The 20,179-nt window shown below is 38.5% G+C and overlaps 1 protein-coding gene and 1 long non-coding RNA gene across 4 annotated transcripts; both read right to left on the bottom strand.

The window, feature by feature from the left end:
* Positions 1-309: 309 nt before the first annotated feature.
* Positions 310-7,024, bottom strand: LOC124303081 (uncharacterized). 3 transcript variants are annotated; one of them, XM_046759860.1, is made up of 11 exons: positions 6,829-7,024; positions 5,490-6,652; positions 3,823-3,885; positions 3,459-3,533; positions 3,296-3,364; positions 2,658-2,729; positions 2,461-2,574; positions 2,309-2,374; positions 2,176-2,244; positions 1,922-2,080; positions 310-1,274 (listed from the first exon to the last, which is right to left on the bottom strand). In XM_046759860.1, exons 2-11 carry the CDS (start codon positions 6,528-6,530, stop codon positions 1,086-1,088), a joined length of 1,917 nt encoding a protein of 638 aa, XP_046615816.1. In that variant the 5' UTR covers positions 6,531-6,652; positions 6,829-7,024; the 3' UTR covers positions 310-1,085. The 3 variants fall into 3 exon arrangements, with proteins under 3 accessions (XP_046615816.1, XP_046615814.1, XP_046615815.1); XM_046759858.1 differs by having other exon boundaries at positions 5,490-7,024; XM_046759859.1 differs by having other exon boundaries at positions 1,122-1,290; positions 5,490-7,024.
* A 1,117-nt stretch (positions 7,025-8,141) lies between these two features.
* On the bottom strand, positions 8,142-10,690 carry LOC124303102 (uncharacterized). Its single transcript, XR_006907835.1, has 2 exons — positions 10,629-10,690; positions 8,142-8,232 (listed from the first exon to the last, which is right to left on the bottom strand). It is a non-coding gene; the product is annotated as an uncharacterized LOC124303102 (long non-coding RNA).
* Between the last annotated feature and the right edge of the window lie 9,489 nt (positions 10,691-20,179).

Below are 20,179 nucleotides of genomic sequence, written 5' to 3' on the forward strand. Positions count from 1 at the left end.
TAAACAATGCAATATCGTGAAAATCGTTAAACGTTCGTTTTTGAAAAATTACAACTCACTCACTAAGATGGATGCCTTTTTTTCATCACGCGGTATCTCCATATATTTTTTCTTCAAAATCTGTATCTTTGGAAATACTCGGTCAATTTTCAGATCAAAATATTGAAAGTTCAGTAAGTTATGATTTTTGAAGTAGAATAATCCATTTCCCGGTATTTTGTTTCTAGATATATATATATATATTTTTTTTTTTTTGACATTAAAAATCTCATTTTCCTAAATGTAACTAATTTGCGTTGAAACGTCATAACTGAAGAATATACCGGATATCTCGATTTCTACGGAATGATTTTTTAGCTGGGGTCTTCAGCGACCCCAGGTTGACACCAGTGTTATGCAGAGAAGATGTACAGCGCAAGGGTTAATTTATCTATCACGTGACATGTGCACGATGACGTCAAGTTAATTTCACGTTGTGATAAAGTACGGTGAAGAAAACTGAACATCAGGGGGTTCATTTTGCCAATATGATCGAAAGATCATTATAACAGTGAGTTTTGTAGTAGTAGCTTACAAAAATAAGAAACAGACTCGTTTATTATTGATGCGATACAGAAGCCTTTTTATTTAACAATATTCAATAAAAACTTCAATCACTAATAAATTTTAAATCGAGTTTAGTTAGTTTGATTTTCAAACGATCTGTTACTTGAACCTCGACTTCGACATTTGATCACATTCTATAACTGCACTTAGTTGTATATCGTTCCGATAAGAGGGTTACACGGTATTCGTGCAACTTGAAAATTTGCTCACTTCCGATTGCAGCTTGAGAATTTGGTGAATGATACAAGCAATCGGATGTTTCCGGTAAATTATACGCGACAAGGAATGAGCGAGTGAAGAACGAACGTTTTATCCAGCATCAGCTGTGAGTAATAAATCTTTCCAATCGTGTTAGTAAACCTAGCGTTACCTGCTAAAATGAGTGATTCGGATTCAAAGCAGCGATGAATCTCTCGTAAAGTGATAACTACAACACAACACGTACCTAACATGATAATTTCGAATGGCCAAGTTCAAAGTTACGTTACACGATGATCAGCTTTCGGAGGCCCGTAAACGGGTCGATGATGTTCCGCTGATGAGGCACCCAAGATCTCTGTCACCGAAGAGATGACGGATTTGACCAGCTGCAGTGACAAGCCCAGAGTATCTTTGATCGAGGAGCCTACCAGATCCAGGGTGTCGACGCTGCTAGCGGGAACTGGACCCTGCCGGGACACCAGTCTGTGAGATGAATGAGAGAAGAAGAAGAAGAAAAGGAATGGAGTGCGCGAAGTGCGTGTAAAGAAATTAGGGCCCTCAGGGCGAACGTGTCGAAGTCCTTTTTCGATTCTTTCAAATGCACACACCTAAATAATCGCTTGCACAACCTTCACGAACGTCATCGCAGTGGAAACGTTCTGTGCACCGATCTGCGAGAAGCGAGGCTTCATCTTTCCCACGTAATCGTATTAAAATAAATGAGTTTTATGCCCCCGGGACGTTCTAGAAAGGATACAGACTTTCGCCCATCCGATAAACCGGATATTGAAACCGGAAATAATACTCTCTTTCTTTGAACGGCACGAATAATGATCCTGATGCACATGGATTCAACGAACACACACGTGGATACATTTCCAGGCATCCCCATAGATAGAGCGAGTTATATGATTCATCGTTTCGTAATTCCATAAAAAATTGGCATGTGCAATACATCCGAATCCAATGTCCGGTTATCGACCGTGAAAAATATCTCTCCACCGCGTAACGTCGTTCCGTTAAATTTAACTACGAGAATCTGTGACCTCCTTTTCAAAATAAGGATAATAAACGGGTTTCGCAGGTCGAAACTATAGGACAAGGCAAGTTGTACCTGGCCGTAGGTTCCGTATCCGTGATGCGTCCGCGTTGGTCTCGGTTGCTTCATGTGTCCTGCACTGAGCCCAGCACTTCCACCAGCGATTACTCCTGAAACCAGTGTACTTATTGCCGCACTGATGTCAGATCCGCCTTGCGCGCCAGCTTTCAAATCCTGAATAACGAACAGCCCACGTTGTGGTTTTTCGCATTATTTTAAGAGAAGACCGTCGACTTAACGGATCCGCGTAAACTTTCATCCGTACCCACCTTGCTCAGGCTAGCAATGATTCCAGCAATCAGGCTCGACGCTATGGAAATGCCTCCGGGTTGTGTCGGCTGAAATCCAAGATCAAGGAAGCGATCGGTGATCTTTTATTCTTATACTCGATTTGCAACTTACCAGGCTGAGTGGTCCCGCGATGGCTTGAATCAATGGTGTGATTGATGAGCCACTCTGTTGATCAGGCTGAAAAATATCGTTATCGGAGTAGTTTAATTCTCTGAAATTTATTCTGAAGCTGGCACATTGCATCACTCGAGTCGCAAACTTACGTTGCTGCTTCCCTGAATTATGGGCCCCACAATGGGACCGATGAACGGACTGATCAGCGGAAGGATCAGTGGCAGGATTGCTTGGAAAATGGTTCCATTACCATTTTGATATGGCTAAAAGTGTGGGGAAAAAAGTCAACGCACGGGTTTATTAATGCGAAACTAACTGCGAGTAATTATAATTGATTTCTGCGCACCCCGCTTAAGCTTGCTATGACAGGTGACACAATCCCGACCAGGTCAATCCCGCCTTCGCCATCTTCGTCACCCTTGAAAGAATAATGCAAATAATTATTGTTATTGGAAGGTAGGAGCTTTTATTGGTTACTATAAATACAGTGAAAACAACGGGGTAGTGAAATGCATGTGTCTGAGGTATTGATTAATCGATATCGATGAAGAAAAATCCTAGTAATGAACAAATGAGTTCGAGTGAATGGCTCAAAAAGTTAGCAAATTTTGATATTTATCTCTCCATAACCAATAAGTCGATCCGATCCCACGCTCTCAAATTTTTATAGACGTGATGTATAAGTATATCACTTTTACTCATTCAATAAAACAGTCGGAAATGGATGAAAAATCGACTTTCAACTACAAATAGTCACCGGTTTATTTAGAGAAAAAAAAAGAACATATTAAAAAATTTCTGATCGTGGAAAAAGGATAGAATGTCTAAGAAATCTATCTTCCAAATTAGAAGGAAATCGGTTGAGCCGTTTTTGAGATATCGTAACTATTGCTAAACATATCAACGAGCGAAACGATCGACGTTATTGCACAATGTAACAACATTATTTCCTATAAAAATTGGTGGGTCACGTGATATGCTTACTTGCGACAAGCTCTCTATCAAAGGTATACCGGCTTCAAGAAGTTCGACGAGATCAGTATCCGTATTGGGCTGAAAATTGTGCATAATTATTTTATAAATTTGGTCACATTCAAAGAATGTTAAGCAGCATTTTAAGTGGTACACGCCAGCTGCTCGGACTTACGTCACTAAGGTCCTCCAGGATGGGCGTAACGAGTGGTAGCAGGTCAGCAAGAGACCCAAGTGATCCTTCGTCTTCCTGCAAAGCATTAAACTCTTCATGGGCGGAAATTACTGTTACGATAAATTGAAGCAAACAGTGGTCGTTGTATGAAAGAGAAAAGGCATCCTGTACCGATATTTCTAATAATTAATCTGAAACGCCTCAATCCAGTCACGTGAAGTAAATGAAAGTTGTGACCGTTACGAGTGTAAGTTGTAACAAACTGCCGTATTTATAGGAAATGTGTTTGATCTACATGACGTAATGTTATGAATTACAGATTGAGGAAAGCTTGGATATTTCTGTAATTAAACTGTTTCATTACCTCTTCTTCCTCGATTTCTTGTCTCTGCGACATCGGACCGGTTTCAGGCGACACTGTGTTGCCCTGTGGGAAGTTTTTTTTTTTTTTTTTACATGAAGTGAGAAAATGGATAACCGGAACTTTTTTCCGTATCGTCATAGTATGTGACAGATGTTAGTCGAAGATCAGACGTCCGAATTTCGGATTTGCAAGCAAATTTTAGATAATCTCATTTCGACATGTAAATGATGAAAAAGTCTGCATCCTCGGAACATTTTTACTTAGAAATTCGTTAATGTAGAAGAGCGTTAATGTCTCGTTTGTAATCAAAGTGATGTGGAATAACTCGCGAGCTGATTTTGCCTTGTGGTAAACTTTGGTCTATCGTCAAAGCACGCAGCTGTATCAAGTAACATGCCATGCTTGCTCAACTACTGCGTCAGTAAATGACCTTGCTAATAAATACGCTTACGTCTGATTCGGACAATGGTATTTCCACAATGTGTTTACCATTACCGTGTGTACCGCACTACCACGCAGCCTCGTTATTTCACTGTCAAATTACTGCAACTAACATTTACATTTCACTTAATACAGTACCTCAGTTAAAGGCAGAGTTATTATTTCGCGGTTCAAAGTCAAGCCAATTGTGGCTTCCTTCAGATCTTTACGGACGAGCTGACACAAGTTACCTTATAATTATAACTAAGCACGCGATTGCCAAATCACGAAGTGTCTTATTTAACGTTCAACGACTCTACAAAAGGTATACAGATCCAATGTTTTAAGCATCACTTAAACCGTGGATACGTTGATAAGATTTCGTCAAGCAACAAGTTTTATGTCTGTATCCAATTCTACTAACAAAATATCAAAAGATGCGTCGATTGTAAGAAAATGCAATTATCACCGCGTAATATCTAGCTCTTGATATTAAGTTTTGACCAAAACTAGGAATTTCTCGAAAACTTGTCCTCCACAAATATTGAATATGACCATGCTATTAATATAACTGGTTGCACTGGCCTTGTCGAAATATTCAAATAAACAAATAACACGTAGGTATATTAGCCAAGCCGTATTTTGTGAGACGAATGCTCAATAATTTATGACTTCCACGAGTTTAGCGACGTTTGTCTACCTTACTTCAAAAAATCCAAGATATATTGGTTCTCGCACTTACCCTCATGACATATAGCCATAATTAGAAAGAAGAAGATTATATTGATATGCATATGCAAATACTGTACTCACGGACTATCCGATCAACTATTCAATCTAGAAATACAATTTAACAGTTACTGAAACCGACAGTAAATTTATGCAACATGTCATTGTAATGAAAAAACAGGTTAACATGAGAAAGATTGGCGGTATTTAGACTGAGCTTGGTTGAGCAACACTTAATTTAGCAATGTATACAAACTCATCCTCCCGCTTGCCTTATCTCATAATTGCCTATAAAAACAATGAAATGTGTCTGGCTGATTCATGTAACAATACCTTAGCATCTACAATGATTATTGCTACAGTGCTGATGTTTATTCCAAGACGTTTTTATCTACGATTTATCTCTGCTTGTGGCTAGCAAAAATTCACCATCGCCAGGTATTCAACTCAAAATCCGTCACTGCTACATTGTTCCGAAAGTAAAGAAGAACTCTAATTAGCTATCTTCGAAGTCCTACCTTCTTTAGTTGGGCACTTGAAGACTCAACAACATTCATGATCCCAGAGGTATTGCTATCAGGAGGCGACGGTGTCGTCATCTTTTCACCGCCGTTTCGATTTTCTTCTGAATTTTTCATAGGGACACCAAGCATTTCCAATAAAACACCCTTCCTTTGTGCCTGTCGTTTTAGCATGGGCTTGAAGTCTCCGTCTATCTTGTCAGCGTTTACTTCGTTCGTAGTGTCTTCTGCCGGATTGAGATTATTTTCTTGTCTGGAAATCAGCGAGCCACTTCTAGAATTACTGGTCTTTCTTTCCACCGGGAAAATCGTTCCAAAATATGGAGGGAAATCATCGGGAGGGTCTCGTGTTGGAATAACATCAACGTCCAGCTTGGGTGACGGTGCTGGCTTTTGTCTAGTGAAAGTTATTATTGCCTCAAAGGGAACTGACATGACGGCACTTCCCCGTTCCGATGAGGCAATGTTTTCTATAGTAAGATTTTTTACTCGAATGCTCGACGAACCCAAATTTTTATTCCCATCTGCTAGTACAACATATTTCGATAATGGCAGCAGTTGATTGTTTGGAATAATTTGGTGTTCCACGGACGATATGACTCCAGTACTCGTCTCTGTTCGCGGAATATACGCCAGTTGTGGTAAAAATTCGAGATTGTATTCTTTTAAAAAAGTATCTACATCACTTTCTGAAGATGCGGTAAATAGTTCACTTTTTATAGGCCGATTTTCAGTTGGCAATTGGACACGATGGCCAACCGAGAATTTCAGAGGATTTTGCGACAACACAGCGAAGTTCTTCGCTCCTTCAGCTCTTTGACGAGGATCTTGTGATTTCCGATTCACATATTCATTGAATTCTTGATATGTTTGCTCCACATTCTCACGAATCCCCGGAACACTTGGTGGCGGTGCCGTTGTGATCGTAGGCCTATCGATGCCAGAAGTGACACGGGGATGGTCCGGACGTTCCGGAGAATCACTAGAAATTGTCGTCGGTTGAAGAGTGATGTTTATCCTCGAAGCCATCATTCGCATGGCATATTGGGCCAATGCTACCAACTCATCCCTGGTGATGATCGCCCTGGGTGTTTTTATCGAGGTCACTTTGGGATGTTTCGACCGTTGAACTCTAGCCAGTGGTTTTCCGTTGGTTAAATCTACAAGGCACAACCCAACGACATAGAGGTAAAGGTAAAAAGTTAGTTTAACCATTTTCTTCGGTATATTTGAGCCGCGGAAAATGTCTTTGCAACAGTATTCGACCAAGGTATACAAATGCTTTAATGATGATGTGCTCTGTAGTGATGCTACTTCCTGGTGGAAGTCATCTTACAATTTACGGAACTACGTGGCGTGATGACTTCAGGGACTATAAAACAGCTCTTGAGCACGGGTTTAACGACTGTGCGGCAATCTGTACAATCTTCTCAATTTGTTTTCCGGTAACGAGCGAAAACCTGCGGATTCATATTTCCATATGAATATTCGTACGGTGCCTAATCTCGCGAAAATCACATCGAACAACCATCAACCGCACGAGCTACGCTTTGCACGGATTTAAAAGTACTGGTCAACGACATTTTCAGATCTCTGGTATATACCCAGGCTAATTATTGGTTTTCTATACCCCCTTCCCGCGAATGCAGAAACTTGCGTGTTCTTTTCATCGCTAGGTTTATGCATTTGGCATCGACAGTCCAGACCAGAGGTGCAGGTTGTCACGAATGCATGCACCTCATCGGTAGCGTGAGCTCTACAATATCATTAACAATCGTAATTTCATCATCCTCATGCTCTGATACTAGAACACTCAGCTGGCGATTCCAATACATCCAGGGGTAACGACAGAAACTTAACTCTCCCTTTCGCAAGCACTTGACCAGCTGTAACGTTTGCACGCAGGACGCAATTCCAGCATACGCGTCTAAATAACCATCTGCGAACTATTCTGACGTTGAAACTTTTCTAAACAGACATTTTGATTCGTGCCTCGGTATCTGATCCCAATTGTAAGCCGATATGAGTAGAGTAGTCACACAGATTCTAACTACAAAACATGAATTTTCTATTGCAAGAGATAGCTAGAATTGAATCTACTTTCTAGATAGACCGCCATCCGTCTATCCATGCTCAATTTATTTTGCACCCGGAAATTGCACGGTCATCCGTATCATTTGTAGCTCACGTTCAAGTATCTTTCTCATTATTCTTCGCATAAAATTATCGCTGGAGATGCACCGTTCGTGTACGGGGTAGTGAAATAACTTCGCTGTTTTGCGGTAAGTTATAAAAAATCTGAAGTTATGTCTATGCATATTGGAAAATCTCATACTTTATGTTGGTGAGATTCTTGGATTGATCGAACTTATCACATTATGAGTCGCGCTGAACTTCAAACTTCGCACGTTGGTAGACTAAAGAGAGCACAGTGGTTCGTACGTGGAGATTATACAATGCTTGACTTATTTGAAAAATGAGCCCTCGTTATGCAATCCTACAATTAAGGCGGGCCACAATAGGTTCAGGACTATGTTTTTTTAACGATTTTTATGAATTTTTTTTGGCAAGAAACGAATGTATATATATAATTTATTGAATCTTTGAGATCATTTTATACATATATTCAAGTATCCTCATTTTTTTTTAAGTATTTCCTCCACAAATACGGAAGATATCAGCTACCACCCATCGGAGGTCACCATCAGACTATGTACATTCTGGATGCCACAGTTTTAATCTGAAATCAAGAGGATTTCAAATTTACTTGATTAAAAATGGTTACATTTCTAAAGAAACGAGATGCTTTATATCCAGGTAGGAAACACGTTTGATATGTATAATACTCGAAATGAAAGTGCCTCTGTGAGACGGTTGTGATATTCCATCAGCATTTAGCACAGCATCCGCGATGTCACTGAAGTGCCACGGTTTTCCCAAATCAATTCAAACATCACACTTCTTTCGTTTTTTTAAAGCTATTTCTTAATTCATTGCTCAAGTCAAGATTCAATGGTTCAGCTCTTATGACAGCTGAAGAAAAAAAACTTCACTTTTTAGCTACTCTAACAATAATAACAGTGCTCCATTCGTGCTGATCTTACAATTGGAGAGATTCCTGATTACTTTGTTCGACTTTGTATGACTCCTGCAAGACCACAGTCGCGGACCTATTACACCAAGAGTTTCTAATAATCATCCGGTCTGGTATGTTGATGATCAAAACATGAGCTTTGTGTTCTCGTACTTCTGCTGGATGAAACCTACAGATAAAAGTCTTAATACGAATTGAAGGCACTTTGCATAAGTACCTAGGTGGAACCTCTGTTCCGTGATTATGTTTAATGTAATATCTTTGGAAGTAGAATTCTATTGTACATCGGGTGAAATTAACCAAACAATTTAAAGCATCACAAGAAGTAAGTTTCAATGAAATAGGTTGGTACAATAATTTCGGTGTCAATTGCAAAGTTCTTGCGACAACAGGAAACAATAGTTACAATTGAATTTTCTAATCAAGCAATGGAATCAGAGCGCTGACAGCACGGTCGTGGTCGTGGTCACGATCGTGATCCTGACATTTCTCAAGCAACAATGAACTCTCGGAGAGGTTAAGAAACGCGAAGAATGGAAATTAATCTCTTTTCCCAGAGACAAAGCAAAGCTGACGCCAACTGCATTCGAATCTTTCTAGTGTTTAGAGATAATAATGCATTTTCTTGTTTACTCGCTACATGTCTAAGCTGCAGTTAAGATAATGATTCCTCGTTCACCGCGTAACAACGAGTTGCTTAAAAAAAAACCATTCTCAGGACTTGGCAGCCTTCACTTCAATTTCGCCTTGAACTTGACAAAGCCGCGAATAGAAGAAGCCTGTTTATAACCGAGGAACTCGTCACCGGTCCGAATTAATGAATTTTGATCAGCCGCGAACATCAAACGATTAATTAAACAATGCTTGTTCAAGTCTGTCAGAGAGCTATACTTTGCATAATTGACGTACTGACGATGGCAGTGAACAGCAGTTACCGACACATCAGTGAATCACTCGTCACTTCCGAGCGTCCTCGCGTGGAATCGTCGCGGATTTACTTGGTGCAGCTTTAACTACCTGATTCACCTTACGCGAGCACAAATCACACCGTTAGGAATACTGACCTCGGGCAATTGGTAAGATAAATGATTCTCTGTGGCGAGTCGCCCAACGGGCAACAACCTCAAAAACGAAGGCCAGACAGATTCCAAGCCGCTTGAACGGCCTTTCGATCATTTCATCGCTTGGGCGCTAGGACGTCTGAATTACTTTACAAATTACAAGAATGAGTTCGGAATCAATTCAACCACATTTTTCTACTCGAGTTTTTTCACTTTACGATATTCGTGATGTTGTCTTTGGATTATCGACTGTGTGCCAGGAATCGAGGAGTTAAGAGTTCGTTATTTCTACCCGATTCTGCGAAAGATATTTCATTTTTCGAAAATGTTTGGGAGTGCTTTCTGAGTGTAAATTCAAGCTGCTACAGCAGGGGGAATGTTGCATCATAGTTTTTCAGTTACAGTCCGTCAAAGTTTTACAATCAGGTTTTTTGCTAAGTATCTCTTCACCAATTAATCAAGCAGTGAAAATGGCAGAACCAAATTTGTAGAGAATAAATTTCCTACAAATCTTGTCGGGTTTTGCGCTGTTTTTCCTAAAATTAATATTTTAACAGCTATAGCGCAGTGAATGTTGCAATTGGTTGGATTTTTTATTCACTACAAATTTGCTTTTATCATTTTTACTGTTCACAGAACCAACGGTTTTGGAGTGAAGTTACTGCCGACCTATTTCTCCGATAATTATAATGCAGAATTTGTCTACTAGCTAACATTAGACCTAACCACCGATGCTTAAGATTGGCCCAGCACGTACAGCACACGTGATACATTGACTTGTTCGAGATCATTCCGCAAAAGGTAGTCGCCAGTAACACGGATAGCCGTTCACTCTGACATGAGATGAAATCATCGGTACGGCTGAACTCTAGGATAAAGTAAAGAGCATGAAATCTATGGACGCGTGAAAACCGCAGCAAAAAAAGTAATTAACGAAGAAAAAAGTTCCACAGTATAAATTATGACCAAGGCATGACTTACGGTGAGTTGATAAATTGTGCTCCAACATAGGCGGAGACTTCAAATTATTATATGCATCAAAGGTTGACAGAGCTGCGCGTCTACACGCAGGTATACTATACTAATCTGCAGACTTTCCATTGCGTAAGATGCCGGAGGCAATTATCAGTAAACTGGGCTATCCCTCTCTCGTTCCTGCTGATCTAGAAGTCTATTTTACATACATGTGCGTATAACATGTGCGGCGTACGCGTGGAACGTTGTGTTTCCAGTGTCATTTTTTTTAATGTTCGAACACTGAAGAGCCTTTTTAATACGCTACCCATCGAGTAGATACGTAACCTTTTAAGTTGGCCATTTTTTTTTTTTTTTTGTTAATAATTACTCAATGCTGTATTTCACCCGTCTTGCGTGGCTTCCTATCGGAAGCGTAAGATTTCAACATGTAAACATTCAGCTGCATACGTTCTTACATCGGGTGCTCAAGAGACGAAAACGTTCTATTCGCTGTATTTCTCCATTTGGTGTTGAATTTTATTGGAAGCAATCAAGTGGATTAGATGCGATAAAAGAAAGAAAACAGCTGTTGAAAAAAAAAGAAAACAATTTGTTGGGTTCTTTAATTTCTAACATAATTAAAAAAGAGTTTTACAGGTCCTTTGGCTTTTAGAAATTGAAAATATCCTAGTCAGAACAGTTATTAAAATGATAAAAAATACCGTCCAAATTGTCGATAATATTAAATTAGTAACGGGCGATGAAAAATAATATATTATGAAATCAGCCGTTCTTTTTTCTCAGTATGATAAGAATGTTCTGTTTTTATCGTTATCTTTTTGATTATCTAGATGAAAATTAAGACAAGTTTGTTTTTCATCGAAATAATTGCATGAGAAACTATATTTTGCCTCATCTCGATGAATTTGTACATATATAATCTTATCTTCATGTAAATAATAAAATTCGCCATCTTTTCTTACGAAGTATTCACGTGCGAATATCAGTTCTTACCCAATTTTACCGAAGTCTCAGATGACTGTGGCTCATTTTGCTAATCAGTAAACACAATTACCATTGAAATTTATTTGGAAGAGGGGGCGTCGCTTTCGAAAGTATGTTAGTACGCAGCTATACGTGTGACGGAGATTTTTTCCCCATAAAGGTTATTCCGGGTGGCTGTAAGTTCTTGCATTGTTAATGTGTTGGTACCCGCAAAACGCGTAAAGTTTAATTGAAATCAAAGAGGAATAACTGGAAAGTTTGATTCAGTCATGTGTGGGAATTAATGACTATTTGAGAAAGTAGAGATACAGAGCTAACGCTTGGATCATGATTACTTCCGACTTTCCGGTTTTATTGATATCAATAATATGGCTGTAATTGTATTTGATGCGCGATATTTAGCCAATTCGGGGCTTTTCTTATACATTTTTATTATCTTTTTACGATTATCTGGAAACACAAACGCCTAATCGTTTCCTTTACGTAATGTCATACGTGTTTATTGCTACAATATTATTACCGTGTGCACTGAGAGTAGGCAAGCGTTACGTATCACGAATCAATGGGCAAAAGCGACGATATTCACCGATTGAAAAGCAAAGCGTTAGGTAAGAATATAATTTTGAATCACGTATCGTTTCGTTTCGTTTATACAATTCAACTATTTTACTTCAACAACTATTCTTGAGATCAGTTTTCTAAATCCTCGAATTCAGCGGACCCTGCCCGAGAAAGTACAACAATGTATATATACATATATATACATATGTGAGGGGAAAAAAGTAAAATCCGTAAACAAAATCCACGAATGGATTTTCAAGGAGTATCTTTGATGCGAAATAACGTCGATAAGTAAGCCGCTGGATTTGACGGCAACGGCAAAAGCGCTCGGGTGTAATTGAGAACAAGGAGAGAGGGATTATGTTAAATTGTCTTCCTCCTGCAAGTGTCGCCGTCTAGTGATTGTTTATAAAAGTTATCAGCTGCCGAAGATTGCTTTGGAGTAAAGCCTGGCGGGGCTGTCGGTAAAAAGGCTAGAACACGTACGACAACGTGGTCTTACGACTCGTGTGTCTTAAATAAAATTATCGAAGCGATGTTCTTCCTTTGCAACATCGCTCGAAATCGATCGCACAGCCAGGATCGTCACACGCGGCTCAGGAGCAAACGCCACTCTGTGAAACCTCGACTTGTCTCAGAGCTGGCTTTCGGCCCGAGCTCCTCCATGGCGAGAAATCTGCCCTCCAGGCTCAACGAATGCTAAATGCATTTCAATTTGAGCTAATCTATAACGGGTCAGAAAAATCTTAGATCAGATGATACGATAATAGTTACGGAATATCACCGCCGACGGTTCAACCCGTTTTCTTTTTTTTTTTTCTTTTTCTTTCTTTTTCCCGATCGTTTGATTAAAAGTACGGGCAATGAGGAGTCTGAAATAAAACTGGCAAAATCTGACAAAATCTCACATGCGTCGATCAGCATTTGCTGTTCTGACGCTAACCTTGCGCAATGATCTACAGGACGACGATTTCTGATCTCGAATCTTTTGCCTTTCAAAAAATGTATGTCTTGAATTATATGCATTCTTAATATCTCAACGGTTTAACCCGCAAGCAAATTAGCTCGGTCTGAAATATTATACGAGTTACGTATCTTGCACCTGAATATCAAGGTCTTTATCAACGATTCAAGCCTTGGTGATTCCCAACCAGGTGGCAATTGAAAATCATCAGGGAGCGAATATATAAAAATCTTTCGGTTGTCCGAGCTCCGTAACGTAGGCAGGTGTAACACCAACGGACCATTTAGAAGGTGAACAACATTCACGTGAGTTAAATGTCGATATTATGAATTTAAACACAGTTACGAGTATCAAACTATTGGCTAATATCGACCTGAGAATTTGTTCTAATAAGATCACAGATAATCAATTGATAAACCCACCACAGTATATCCAGTTATATAAGGAGTGATCATTTTCATTGGTAATCAAATATTTTTCTGACAAAAAGCATTTCCAAATCAGCCTTCAAGGTTAATATTATAATTCTAAAAGATAGTATTCAATTTATTTATAGTACAGAGAAAGCATCTGCGATTTCTTCTCCATCTGAATTTCTGTCCCAATCAGAATTTCATGATATATACCAATGTATCGCATAGGTATGTATACATCTTTTTAAGCATCACCTGCGCTTTCTCCGAGACCAATGCGCTTTCTTTCGTCACCTATCTTCATCCACGGCGTTGGAATTCCCTTAAATTCACAAGCTATATAACTGCATCAATAGAATATATATGTATATTTACTCATACATACACGTATCTGAATTTGCAAATTTTTCATTCATCTGAATACCACCTGATATAAGTGTTAGTAGAAATTAAAAATAGAAACGAAGTAATCAATAATTACCCGCGACTGGGAACCAAATATCTCAATTACTTTAACGTAGTTGTTTGTTCGTAATGCGAATCCCTTGCCTCAGAGTGCAAGGGCTAAGTAAGTCATATTTCATCACAATTCTGTATTAAGGGAATGATGAGCAAGCCGTAAAAAGATTGTATTCTTTGCGGTACTTTTCATCACTTTACGAATCAATTCAATCACAGGGAGTACCATCAAGTGTAATCAAAAATCAGCTTTGAAACTTGCTTGGTTTTGATATTTTTCACGAAATCGTTGAACATCGTTTATCTCCGAATTGGTTGCACAAAATTTCTGCCATCGACCATTACAAGAACGGGATATGACGCCATGTAAATATGGAAGGCAGTCAACCACTAGAATGTATGCAAAACTTTCGGACGCGGTTTCACCACAAAACTAGCGAATATTTTTATACAGATTGAGGTTAAAAATTGGATTAAATGAAGTCTAATTAAATAATCCAGCATTTTTAAAACTGTCAACGAACTTTTTACTAGCTTTCACTACTAGCAACTGTTCTCGGTGCATTTAAATCCTGAAGATCATGAAAACCCGAATCTTTTTCTCATACTGCATTAGAGCGTCAAGTGAAACCGCATAAAGTTGTAGAGCGGTATATGTTATACAACAATAGTGAATATTTGCAACTAGCTGACGTGAATAATTCACGGTGGTGAATTCCCAACCTCAAACATGCTCATAGTGAACTAAATACGTCTGGTCAACGATCCGAAGCATTAACGTGAAAAAATGAAGCCTTCTTACAATGCAGTTTTGTAACAACATTATATCCTTTCAATACAAGTTTAATAAGCGCTGTGCATGTACTACCTTTTCTACGAAATTCTCGGTCTGCGTGTACGTTTCAACGATATTTTTATTATTTTATTAGCAGTATTCATCGTGTGCGAAATCTTACACATAAAATAACGAAAGTACAATCTCAAGGCCATTCCAATAGCTTTCGATTTTTAGTTCATGCTGATAGGGGGATACAATCTCTGCGAGGACGTTGCCTTTGATGGTCAAGAAACTGAGCTAACGTTTATAAATGTAAATTTTAGTGAATTTCGAGGTCCCGAAATTTAGGTAAAACTGTTTGCCAGGTGGCTTTGGTACATTCTTATACTATGCCTGCGAAATTTCTGGCATAGCAAAGAGAATATTAACTACTGAGTGACATGCAAACGGGGACGGTAAGTCATAATTCAACCATACCGTCAAACGTGACTGCTCGACTGTAAATTATTTTTCAGACAAGATTTGATTCTATTTTTACGGACAACTTATTAACACAATGTGCAAGTTGACGAATATTAGCGGTTTGGTGAAGTTTGTACACCGAAATTGAGTCGCGTTTAAACAGTAGCGTTGGTTCGTTTGTCTCAGCCGAAGCCTCGTCTTTGGTCAAAAGTTAAGGGAAGAAAGTTTGACAGACATGAAAGTTTCTGAATACCAAGAGCATTGTTATATGACCTCACAAGAAGCTATTCACACTTGATAATAATTGTAATTAGCAAATTACGTGGGTGAAGTCTCGGGCCGGCGGTAAAGCAAAGAATGAGAGACCGGGTGAAGGCTCAAACTAATCGTGACCAGTTACGCAAGATGTACGTTCATGATATGAGTATTGAAGAAAATATGAAACATTCTGCGCTGTCACAACGTTGAACCGGCGTTAAACCATTCGTCGCGATCTTTTTCGGCTCCTAACTAACCGCACGTGCCGCGAGATTGATATTGCGTGAAGCATTTCTCATGGAAAGGTACCGACGCATTGGTGGATACCGAAGCAATTTGCCTACTGCATTTCAGTTTTAATTTAATCAAAGATTCAGAGAGATCAGAGAAGGCCTAGCGTGTCTAACGAGCCAACTTCGTGCCGCCGGACGTAATTCTTTAAAATAATCTTCGAAAATGAATCTTTGAACATTATTTAGATTGGAATTAATTTTTGCCCATCATTTTTCCAGCGGGTACAAGAAATTCCATATTTTAAAGTGAAACTTTTAAATTAAATTTGCATCAAGAATACTTGGAGAAATTACCGAATTTCTCTTATTCTCAATAAATTTAATTACTCGTGTAATCCGGTGAATAATTGTATAATCGGAGAATAGAGATTTTTCTAATTCCTAATTCTTAATATGCAATGCTCGTGCAGAAAGAGATTTATTAACTTTACTAAATATGACACAAAAAATGTAGAGATGAAAATCTTTTTATTTTTTTAAATCATCTGTAATGTCATTAGATCCAACAAAAAAAGCGACTAAAGCAACAATTTGAGTCATCAAATGAAATCGTATTTATTACCATTGACAAAATATTTCATCCGCCAAATTTTACCGCCATGTATTGCGAGTGCAAAATTTTTTTTTGCCATCCCGTTCGTCGTAAACAATTGATGAATGTTCACCAAAATCATGTCAGAAGTATATTTATGTATGATCTCATGATTTCTAGTAAACATGCTAAGAATAAAAAATGCAGGATAAGTAATTTTCAAAGAGCTGTGATGTCAATTTGGTGACATTCTGATCTCACCCCGATACGTGGATCCTCCATTTTGGCAGAAGGATTATGTATAGATGGGATATCACTTTACGCAAATAGAAATTTTCTGTCTCAGATCTTCATCACGACTTTCTCCGTGCCAACTAACCATAAATATTTTGTGGCAAACCCAGCTGCAAAAATCAATCACTCATTATAAACTTATGTAACTACCGACTAACGCTTTGAACGCTAATTATATGTATTTGTGCAAGGTTTCTGCGACATAGAATTTATTTGTATCATGCGGCTTGACACGTCAATCGAATGTATGATGAAGCCATGCGTCTTTGTTGACGATTATTGACAAGCTGGCCAGAAATCGGCTTGTTAAATTATTTACTTTTTTATTCAAAGATCGACGAAGCGATCGCGATCGCATGGTAAAGCAGTACTCTGCAATTTTCGTTGCACGAGTGTGACTGACAGGCTGTAGAAATACAACACGCGGAAAATTCCCAAAGTGAATGATAATTATTTGCCAAATATTTTGGGTGTCACTTGTGTGCAACGATTTTCGTCAGCGATTTATTAATATTCGTTCATATTAATAATCCGTTTCGACAATCCGTTTTGTAACTTTTCACCGTCAAGGAATTTCCCACGTGTATCGTGGTTATTATACTATATACGGAATTTCAAATGATTGATCGTAAGAGCCACGCATTTAAAAGACGAGACGATGCGACTGTAGAAACTGCGCGGCACGGCAAAATAATGCAGTTTTTCTGAGTCATAGATAGCGTAGAAAGTCAATTCTCATTTATGGTCAGATGATTCGAGTAGGTGTTGAGTTCAACAAAAAAATTGTTTTTAAATTAAATTAAACAACACGCAGCCAGCATTGAAATTGGACGTAACCTAACGACTCATGATTTCAAGATAATTTTTGATTTGGACGTTAGGCCAAAAATACTGAAAAATAATTGGACACCAAGTGGCACCTGCGAAAAAACTGCACAAGTCAGTCACACAAAATTACCATCATCGCTGAGGCGATGTTCGTCTCTTGAATGAGACCCAACAAGGAGATCTTGTTGTTGTCCAAGTACTAAATTATACTCGGGCTGTATACTAATAAATATTAAAGTGAATGAAGATGCGGCAAGCGAAATAGATCGTCTTTTATATTCTCTTAAACTAGCGTACTAAAAAATGAAAAAATTGCAGACGGAAATTTCATAGAGCTATCTTTAATTTAGGAAAAAGAAATACGGTATTTATGTATTCATTAGCCTAGAAAAAAATTTTTCGTTTTCTTCATCACGCGTGGATTGAAACATTGATTTGTGTGCTGAAACGAATTCCTGTGGAAGGAGAGCCCTGCAGCTGAGTTGAAAAAAAAAAAAACATATCTTGAGCTTTTTCGAAAGAATGGAAATGTTACGATTGAAAAAGGTCGAGACTTTTGGAATAATTTATTGTTAACTAACCAATACGCAGTAATTCAAGTACTCAAATATTGCGCTCGTGACACGAATCCACTGATTGTGCTTACTTGACGATCCGGCAAGTCATTGTTCAATATTGTTCTATTCATTCAATCATCTTATTCATTTCAATCAGTCGAATGTCAATTTAATGTTACTGACTTATACGCTAACCAAATTGAAGAAATTCATCATTTTACAGAACCTACTTTGCCAAGCTTGACCATTTTCACTGATAAACATATAACCTATTTTTTATTGGCAATAACTTTGGAACGCTGAATAAGATTTTTTGGAAGTCAAGAAGCCAAGTTGCAAAAATTAAAATCTAATTTTCAGACAAGATAATATTCAAAAAATGTCAAACATTTTTACAATGACGAAATTGTGTCTCAGCATAAAAAGAGTAGTCCTTGTCAATGTATGACAGTTTCATCTCAAAAATTGGCATTCGATTCCGCTGAAACTCAGAAATTAGCTCTCTCATCTCGCCTCTGACGAAACGTGCCCTTTCCGTCTCAAAAGTTAAAATACCCAACTATTCGTACGGATGTTTCTAGCATTGAAAAATCGAACTTTTCAACGAGACGTTGAAAAGAAATGTATTTTTCACTCGTCACACGTTTATCATATGTATTTTCACGTCGTGGTTGATTATTCCTTCAACAAATGGGTCAATCAAAGTATTGCGTCATATATTGGCTGCAGCTGCGATGTTTGCTGCATAAAGAGTAATAATAGCTATTACAAAAGTATGGTATACGGAGTCTGATGTTGTTTATTGATGCTCATACTTATCTGCATTCTCATCTCAAAGCTATCAGGTACTTTTTTATTATGAAGATGCTGGACCAAAGTGTAAGACTGAAAGGTTACACCACACCCTGTCCAAATCTTCCGATCTCGCTGAGGTAATTGATGTTTTTGCGAGAACAACAGTAAATATGTTGAATACTCTCGTTTTAACTGACGATCTTTTGGTGTCTAATTCTTATAAATCTGGGACTAATACCAAATACTAACGAAGAGAATACTCTTACCGAATCGCATAGGAGGAATAAAATCTCTGAGCTATCATCAGGCGTGTAACTACTGAACACATCGTTTTGACCAAGGTGTCACAATAATGAAATAACATGGGAAACAATTTTTGGGGAAAAGCAATCGTCCGGCATTGAAACTTTGTACGTGAAGTAACCCAAGCCCGGGGAGAGAACAAATATTGTAAAATTCCGTGACTACATAACGTGGTAATTACGATGACCTGCGAGTTCATGTGAAATACTCCATTCGTGTTTTACACGGCCGTGCACCGTCCTTCGTATTACAAAGTTAACTGCACTCGTGAAGAGGACAGCTGTAAGGAGACGTACATCGGCCGCAATTATCATGAAATAATTATAACTTGCGATGAGAAATGATTCTCTATAAATATGACAGTGAGGAATTCTTGGCTTCCCAATTACTTACATTTGACTCGCTTCGTCGTTGCATTATCGTGTATGAAGAAGCCCTTCACCTGCCAGTCACCTCCGCATGGATATGAACCGAATCTCCATTTCTTTTGTCCCGTCAATCAAGTTCTTCCGAGACTAGAACCACAGTCCTTGCACTTACATCTGCGTGCAACGAAGGCGGAAAATTCTGACTTGAATGACTTCATTGACCCTGCATTTACGTAACAATCATTTTAACACTCAAGGCCGTCTCTTGCATCATTCGGCGACGAACGTAATATGGACAGAAATCCGGTCATTATATTTTCATGAACTTTTTGTCATCGATAATTGTCTTCAAGAATAATTAACCCCATGGGATATATTGGATGTGATGCAAAGGAACCAACCACAGTACTAGTTTTTAATTGGCGGCCGTAAGAGTCCCCGAACTACGAAATAACGTCTGCAGTCTCCAAGGCATGAATGTAATTCTTAAGTGCACTGTTGACCAATCTGAATTCAAAATTTAGAAAATCAAAATGTGCGATGACGTTTCTGAAAAATTCCTTGTGTTTTCAAAAAAATACTATGAAAGAACAATTCTCAATCACTCATTTTTGCGTCTGTTTTGATAAAGTTATGTTTGTCTGGTATTCTGTTTTTTTTTTTTTATTATTATTATATCATTTTTTTCAGCCATATCTTGCATCA

The sequence above is a fragment of the Neodiprion virginianus genome, chromosome 4 (genome assembly GCF_021901495.1).
Source record: "Neodiprion virginianus isolate iyNeoVirg1 chromosome 4, iyNeoVirg1.1, whole genome shotgun sequence".
NCBI classification, from domain to species: domain Eukaryota; kingdom Metazoa; phylum Arthropoda; class Insecta; order Hymenoptera; family Diprionidae; genus Neodiprion; species Neodiprion virginianus.

Bases quoted from the DNA above. Each gene is read 5' to 3' on its own strand.
- LOC124303081 (XM_046759858.1), bottom strand. From the start codon at position 6,707: ATGGTTAAACTAACTTTTTACCTTTACCTCTATGTCGTTGGGTTGTGC. The intron at 2,081-2,175 runs GTGGGTACGGAT...TTCGTTATTCAG, and splicing joins TCATTGCTAGCCTGAGCAAG to GATTTGAAAGCTGGCGCGCA. The intron at 1,275-1,921 runs GTACAACTTGCC...GTGTCCCGGCAG, and splicing joins GATACGGAACCTACGGCCAG to GGTCCAGTTCCCGCTAGCAG.